At 40.8% G+C, this 8,384-nt stretch overlaps 1 protein-coding gene across 1 annotated transcript; it reads left to right on the forward strand.

Moving 5' to 3' along the window:
• Positions 1-5,996: 5,996 nt before the first annotated feature.
• On the forward strand, positions 5,997-7,470 carry LOC147336200 (uncharacterized). Its single transcript, XM_086286154.1, has 4 exons — positions 5,997-6,106; positions 6,206-6,266; positions 6,369-6,475; positions 6,543-7,470. Exons 1-4 carry the CDS (start codon positions 5,997-5,999, stop codon positions 7,321-7,323), a joined length of 1,059 nt encoding a protein of 352 aa, XP_086142280.1. The 3' UTR covers positions 7,324-7,470.
• The last annotated feature ends 914 nt before the right edge of the window (positions 7,471-8,384 follow it).

Genomic DNA, 8,384 nt, shown 5'->3' on the forward strand with positions numbered 1-8,384 from the left:
AAGTCCAACAATTGTTAACATTTTGTTATTGTTATTATTTTTAAGAGAATCTGAACTTATTCTTACTCTTAACATATCAACAACAGTAAATGAAACCTGGAAATTAAAAAAGTTCCCAACAATTATTAACATTGCTTTACATCTTTGTTTTTAAGGGTCCAGATACACGTTGGCACATAGCAGGACCTCAGTGTTAAAAAAAATAAATAGAGAAATAATAAATAAAAACTGTGGTGCGTACCACTGGCGGTACTTTGGCTCTCTCTGGTGGTACGCGGGAAATCTTCTTTTTTTAAGATTAAATAATATACCATTGTGGAGGTATACAAAGACGACACGAAAGTTCCCGGGGCTCTTCTGGGAGCAGGAGTCACCCAGAAAATGTCTCCCCGAGCCTGAGTCCTCATCGCCAACGGTCGCGGCCACTGCAGAGCGCTGGCGGGCTCGGTTCCCTGGTCCTTAACACTGCAAAGGCGGTACACCGCTGTCACGCTGATAGTAAAAACCAATACCAATTGGTTAAAAACACAGCCCTTTTCCACCGTGCCACGATCCCTGCCACCATCGATGAGTCGGAGGCCCCTGGAATAATCGGTGGGGTTGCGGGAGATGCCGTCGGTTAATCGAAAACTATTGCCTGGATGCCGAAGGTTCTGGTAGCCAGGAGAATGCGATCCGCTTCTTCTGCGAGTTAGCGGTAATCCTTTGCGGCCAGCAGCGGGGAGTTGGCGAGGCCAGCTCGCACCGGCACCTGCCGGAGGAAGACGTGAGTGAAGAGAAATCCGCCGTCGTTCGTTCCTAGCAAGGATAGCGTGCTCTCCATGAGATCTTTACCATCACCCAGGCCCGAGAGAGAGAGGAGTTGCTCGGCCCGCTCTGCGTCAGAGTGAGTAGCGCCGCAGCTATTTCCTGTCGTCGGCTGAAACGCCACAAAGAGCAAACTGAGCTTCCACGTGCACAAACCAGGAAGGAGGGTCGTGAAGCCAAAAGTCCGACAGCTTAACCGCCACAGCAAAAATTAAAACACACAGCCCTGCTATCACTTCAGACATAAATGGAGACAGAAAACTAAACAGCAGTGGCGTTTGCAGGGTTGCTGAAGTTGGGCTAGCTGGTATATAACGATGTGCTGCGTTGTGGCTAGCTATACAGCTATGGTTAGCATAATATAAAATGTGAAACTGGAGGATGAACGCTAACTTTTTTCCACTTGATAAAAGTTAATGTGAGGGTTCCCGGACGTTAGGGACAAATGAAACCGTATGGTAGGATGTTGTTAGCGGACCAAACTTCAGTCAGGAGATTAACTGCAATATAAGGTTAGTCATTAATATACTGCTGCATGGGCTGGGCTGCAGTTACATCGTAAAAATAAAAAAAAAAGAGCTTTAAAATGAACAGTGATGATAAAAACCGATCTTTTTCAATGTAATCTGAACAAGATTACATAAAAGATACAAAGCATTAAAACGTGTTAAAAACACAACAGCCTTAATAAATGCAGAGTAGCTTGGACCCGGAAGCAGGTTTCATCAGGTCACTTAAAGATTGGATATCCCACCTGCTGTGAATGTTTTAATGCAATACAGTTGTTGTTATTATTATCACTTGTCACATCCTGTTCATGAGAGTTAATATAAATAACATTCACACAAGAAATAAAATTGTCTCGTGTAAACTGTATGTGGTGTTAAATAGGCCTATACTACTGTACTTTAATGTTGGTCATAAGGTACTTCAAGAGCCATATATTCTATGAGGTGGTACTCATTGTGAAAAGTTTGCGAACCACTGCCCTATACAGTTGGTATGAAGGTGGAATTCAATGAATGAATCTAAGCATAATAATGCAAAATAATGATGTCACATTTAAAAACATGAGGACCTACATGTGAGCTTTAAATTTCCAGGTTATGAAATCCCACTTACCTTTAAATCTAACCTCTCCTGTCCTGTCCTTCTTATCTTTCTCCATCTCTGAGTGAAGTTAGCTCACTTTCTTTTCTCTCTCTGTGAAATACAGCAGCTGGACCTTTACTTAGTGACACACTGTGTTCTTCTGACTGCACACAAACAGTTTGTGTGTTTCCTGGGCCCTATTTCAGGAAGCCGGTTTAGAAAACTCAGCGTGAAAAACGATACTCAGGGTTGAGTAACCCCGAACTGTCCAACTCGGAATATTCGGTTTCAGAAAGGCTGATAACAATTAGTTCAGTCAACGCGGAGTTGCTTTAACCCCAAGTTAAGCGCACGCACGAGGATACATAAAGCCCTGATTAGTGGAGCACAGATTAAGCGAGTCACCATGGAGACGGAGGGAAAGAAGGCGCGGTCAATGTATTTTACAGCGCTTGAGGCCGAAATCCTGATGGCAGTATATGCCGATAACATGCAAATTTTGCAGAAAAAAAGTAACACAGCCTCAGCTGCAAAAGAAAGGGAGCATGCATGGCAAAACATAGCCGACAGAGTCAATGCGTGAGTGTTAAGTTAAACATTGATCTAGGGATTTCCACCCATTTAACACGTTATTTTATTATATATTATTTTATTTTTTATTTCATACATTTTATTTTGTGATGTGATGTGAGCGCAGGTGCAACCCAACAGGCCCCAAACGTTCCTGGCAGCAAGTAAAAATGAAATATAAAAATATAGTCCAAACAGGTAAGGTGTAATTGTATTATGAGCCATAGTGCTTGGTCTGTTTGTCCGATGTAAATCAATTGCAGTTAGAGGCTACATTAATTTCCCCTCTGTAAGCACTTATTGAAATTATCTGAGCACATTACAAGTACATATTTGCTTACTCTGTATGCTCAAATGTGACCCGTTATGGCCACTAGAAAAAAAGCGGAGGCCCGAAAAACAGGTGGGGGTCCTCCACCACCACCACTCACAGAGCCTGGCCACTTGGCTTCCACATTTGTGATAATGTTGGCAGCATCACATATGATCTTCACAGTGCAGAGAACACAAATTAGCATCCATTACTAATAATGAAATAATTTGTTAGTTTGAAATGCTACAGGGAACTATGTACCTGTACATTAATGCTGTGGAAAGACTTCCTGTTCACATAGTCTCCTTTATTTACTGAAGGAGCAATGATTGGAATGTGAGTGCCATCTGTACAGCCAATCACGCCTGGGAACCGTGAGAATAAATGTAAAATTTAAGTAGTAGTTCAAGTATCACCACATCATGAATTAAGTTTTGTTCATCCTGATACCTGCAATTTTGTGGCATCCCTCTTTGATGAATCTTGTGGGTCTATGACCGGGGAACACCACAAACGAGTACAGGAGACGTTTCAGTGCAACTGTAACATTCCTGACTGCCCGACAGACGGTAGCCTTGGAAACGTGCTCAGCGTCACCAATATTATACAGAAAGCTCCCGTTTGCAAAAAACCGAAGTGCAATACAAATAATATGTACAGAACTGAGAGAATGTCCGCGATGTGTCACATGAGCAATATTAGGCCTGAGGATGTTATTCAAATAAATTATAGATTGTGCTGAAAAACGGTAACGTTCACACAGAAAATCATCAGGAAATGATAAAATGTCCAAACGCGCTCTAATCACTCTCTCCCGGCGGAGAGCTCTGCGGAGAATTTGGGCTTCAACATCTACTGGCTCTTCAAGGAAGGAGCACGCCATGTCTGACACTTCCTACAGTCAGGTTTCTGACAAAGAGGCGGAGAACGTCAGGGTTAGTTGAAGTAAACCTGCTAGGGGGCAGGTTAGCTTCACGGAGTGTGTCGTCATAGTAACTCACTCAGAATTAATCTAAACTCGCTTTGTGAAACCGAAAACCCAGAGTTTTCGTTAACTCAGGGTATACTTACTCAGAGTTTGCACTAAACCGGCTTCCTGAAATAGGGCCCTGATGTTTGTTGAGCTGATAGAGGTTAGGCTCCTCTAGGCTCGCAGTGACTTGAAATAATAACTCCCCTCAAATGTTAAATCAAAAGTAACGAGCCTGGTTTGAAAATGTAGAAAGTACCGATAGTTGTTTTAAAAACGTAGGGTGTAAAAGGAAGAAGTTTTCATTAAAAAAAAAAAAACAAAAAAAAACTACTCAAGTAAATTACAGACACCTGAAAATTTTTACTTAAGTACAATAACAAAGTATTTGTACTTGGTTACTTCTCACCTCTAGAGAGAGGGCACTGAAAAATTTAAAAAAAATACCTTACTGTTGCTGTCTTATAGACATCCAGTGCCACATAAACGCAGTAACCGACAAGTAAGACAGCACAGTGGTGACATGATTACATCTTACCACAAGAGGTCGGTACAGAAAGGAAGAAACTGAACATTTAAGTCACAAATACATTAATGTAGTAGACACAAATTATGCAGGTTAAGGCATAAAAAGGTAAAACGTGAAAAGGTAAGTGAGGTAACCAGGCTGAAAATCTGTATTTTCTTATACTGCACTCAGTCCGGTAAAAAGACTATACTTAGAACAGAGTGTTTGGAATAGTCTTGCTAATTCTTCTATTTTCCTTTACCTCCAGCGATGGTTGTGTGGGAAAATCCCCGTAGATCAGCATTTTCTGAAATACTCAGATCAGCCCATTTCGCACCTGCTACCACGCCACGTTCAAAGTCCCTTAAATCATCTTTTCTTCCCACCATTCTGATGCTCAGTTTGAACTTTGATGGGTCATCATGACCGCGTCTGCATGCCTACATGCTCTTCTCCAGCCATGTAAGTGGCTGATAGATATTTGTGTTAATGAGCAGTTGAGCAAGTGTGCCTAATACAGTGGCCAGTGCGCGTATTTTAGTTATTAGGCCCTTTTAAAATGTCTTACTGCCATTTCTGTCCGACTATTTCTAGTAACAGCTGCAGTGAGTACATCAAACATGCCTACAGATGTCTTACAGCAGTCTTCACACAACAGGAGGTGTTTTAATTATGGAAATATTTGTTAGTTATGGTGGTATATTGATTTTTTTTGCCACAGACAGTGACTAAGTCTAATTTACTCCTGACCCCATGGGCCCTGATGTGAACATTGGATCTATACTTTTATACCTCACTTAATGGTTTTCGTGTTCAAATTGCCCAAATAGACTTTAAAGTTTTTGAAGAAGGTTTAGAGTATTTTTATAGAAATGCAGTAATTACAGTGTAGTACAGTGTGTAAGATATATATTGTAGAAGAAGAAGAAAAAACATCCCACAGCTTAGTGGTGCCAAACCTCAAAAATTCTATTTGGAAGTTCTGATTGGAAAAGGGAGGAAAACTTATATTCATTTTTATAGACATATTACACAGACTGTGTGCTGACTGAACAGGCTGAGGCTGAAGCCTATTTTCAAGTATCATTAAAGTTACGGTGTATAAAATCTCACCATTAGATGTCATTAGATTGCAGTCAATTCACACACACCAATCAGTTAAACTGCAGGAATGTCATAAAGACATAAAGACCTGGATGGCCTCTGATTTTCTGCTTCTAAATTCAGATAAAACTGAGGTTATTGTACTCGGCCCTGAAAATCTTAGAAAATATGGTATCTAACCATATTAACGTGGTTAGCTTATTAATACGTTAACGACGTGCAGCCCCACGCACATTAACTTGCTGACGGAGATTTGGCGCGTTAATGCGGTTATGGCATTAACGTCATTTTAACGAGATTAACACTGACAGCACTACTACAAACCCATCAGCATATGTGACACTTTGTTTTTACTGCATTTCAACAGTTTGAAGAATTTGATGCCGTTTTAAAAGGTGACAACCTGAGAATCAATTTAAGTAACAATGAGTAATCTCTTTTTTTTTTTTGATAGGTGTTGTTCAACATACCCATATATGATACTGTGGAGATCTGCTAGTATCCTCCTGGTTACAGGGCTCAGGTAAGACCCAGACCCATCCAAACCAAAACTGAGATAAAATATCAGGTGATTTCTGAGGACTTGAGAGTGGTGCTGATTAAATGTCTCCTTTTATTTTTAGATTTCAATGATGATGGAGTTCCTCAGACTTCAGAAGGAAAACCAAATACCATCGAGCCTCACTGCAGAAGGTATGGGAGATCTTTTGGTGGAGAGGAGCAAAGAGACAGTCAGCGTGCAGTGAGTTACTGTGACACCTACAGACCATCCACCTCACACCTGAAACTGTGCTGAAGTGTAAATGCTGAGAGAAAACTTCTCTTTTGTTTTCTTTTGAACACTTTGGGAGTTTGAATTGGAGGATTTGGAAGAAACAGAAGCCAAACCTCTTCTGAAACTGGTAAGACTAGAAAACTTTTAGTCACTTGGAGATCTTTTTTTTCCCATGATGATCACATAACCTTTCAACAAAACTGCACTGTAAACGTGCTTTCTGTTTCAGGTGTGGGCAGTGAACATAATACATAAAATGAGGGACATCAAGTTTCAAGCCTGGATGCTGCTGGGATTTCCAGAGGCCATACCTCCTGAATTAACAGTCCAGCTACAGTGTTTCAATATTTCTGTGATTCTTTAAATAGGTGTAAAAGATCATTCTTATAACTTTATTCTGCAGAACACCTAAGCTCCTCAGCAATGTCAGGCAGTACATTGACCTCCTTAAAGAGAGGCAGCAGGACGCACAAACCTCCAAACTGCTCACTGCTCCAGATGTGGTGATAGAGGTGGTTCCCCGTGTCCTGCATGGCTTCTGGGAGCTTCCTCCTCACTCCCTACTGAACATGGCCTCCCAGAGATTGAGCATCCTCTCCACCAGTGTGACAAAGGCCACTTTGGATCGAGTGTCCAAATCTCTCCCAACAATGGAAAACCAGGACATCTTCTCAAGGTCCATCAGAGGTGGCATGGTGCAAAGTATCCTGTCTGAAGTCAGAGAGAAATATCCAGAACAGATTCTGCTGAACAAAATTGCAAACTTTGCACCAGAGCTGCTCAGAACAATTGCTGATGTAGCAAAGAAGAGCATATGCCAGATCTTCCAGCCCACTTGTGAAAGTCCAGTAGTGCCTGATGTTCTTCCAACTAAAGAACCTCATTCTGAAGGTCTGCCGAAGTCAGATGTTCTTCCTACTAAAGAACCTCCATTTGAAAGTTCACAAATGGCTGATGTTCTTCGTACTGAAGAACCTGCTTCCAAAATTCTGTCTGATGATCTTCCCAGTGAGGAACTCCCTTCTGTAAGTCTATCCATGTCTGAGCCAGTTGTCTCTATTACTAATAATTCAGAGAAGTCTGACAACATTCAAATAAAGGAGAAAAAGAAGAAAAGAAACGGCTTCTTCCAAAAATTCAGAGCTCTGTGCTGTTGTTGCTTCAGACCCCAAGAAACTGACTGACTTTGAGAATCCCACCTGTTTGTTCTAACTCTCCAAAATACAATAAAATCACTAATCAACATTTCTGATTAGTCTGCATCGATGATTAAAGAATATTTTCCTTCAGATGTTTATAAGAGTCTCTTAGGGTTCTCAAAATACCTCCACAAGTCCAACAATTGTTAACATATTATTGTTATTATTTTTAAGAGAATCTGAACTTATTCTTACTCTTAACATATCAACAACAGTAACTGAAACCTGGAAATTAAAAAAAAATCCCAATAAATATTAATATTGCTTCACATCTTTGTTTTGTAAGGGTCCAGATACACGTTGGCACATAGCAGGGCCTCAGTGTTTATGAGTTTTCTTCAGGACTTTAATAAAAGGACCATCTACATGCCACAAAGCTGATCAGAACCTCAAATGTCTTCCAACATCCTCAGATTTGTGTTTTACAATTAAGAGGAACTCTTATTTTTGCCAAATGCTCAAATCCTCAAAGGTCCATTTAGGAGTAGAGCTATACTGATTGAACATTTAAAAAAGAAAAAAAAACTCATAAAAGAATATATGACAAAAATGGCTTTTTAGATTTTTAAAAATGTATGTAAGTTTGAAGTTCGGGCAGGGATAGCTCAGTAGGTAGAGTGGTGGCCCCATGATTTGAAGATCAGGGGTTCAACTCCACTGAACAGATGAGCTAGCCCTGAGAAAGGTACTGTCCCTGCACACTGCTCCCTGAGTGTTAGATTAGATAGGTAGACTGCTTCACTGAGTGAATGCGTTAAGTGCAGAGAGGAATTCAATAAAGTATGCATAATTATTATTTATTTATAGCTTATCTTTAAACCTCTGTGGACATCAGCAGTTTAATCTTTCACAATCAAGCTCTTAAAATGAGAACATTTCCACCCAACCTGGGTGGGTGGGTGCTGGAGCTCCAGGAAGGAGAACTCAGAAGAAAAGAAAAAACAGTCCAAAAAAACAGTTCAGCAGGCCGACCACGTGGCCATCAGCTGAAACAAATCAGTTCATGAGGCTTCAGTTCCAGAGACTGACGACGGCGGAGAAGGTGG

Source organism: Aulonocara sp. 'chitande type north' Nkhata Bay, linkage group LG3, assembly GCF_057382095.1.
Source record: "Aulonocara sp. 'chitande type north' Nkhata Bay isolate Kocher_YH1m ecotype deep benthic linkage group LG3, A_spYH_male_GT1.1, whole genome shotgun sequence".
In the NCBI taxonomy this organism is placed as follows: domain Eukaryota; kingdom Metazoa; phylum Chordata; class Actinopteri; order Cichliformes; family Cichlidae; genus Aulonocara; species Aulonocara sp. 'chitande type north' Nkhata Bay.

Excerpts from the sequence above, each read along its gene's own strand:
- LOC147336200 (XM_086286154.1), top strand. The coding sequence starts at position 5,997 with ATGATGGAGTTCCTCAGACTTCAGAAGGAAAACCAAATACCATCGAGC. Across the intron at positions 6,107-6,205 it reads AAAGAGACAGTCAGCGTGCA|ACTTTGGGAGTTTGAATTGG; the intron begins GTGAGTTACTGT and ends TTTCTTTTGAAC. Across the intron at positions 6,267-6,368 it reads CCAAACCTCTTCTGAAACTG|GTGTGGGCAGTGAACATAAT; the intron begins GTAAGACTAGAA and ends TTTCTGTTTCAG.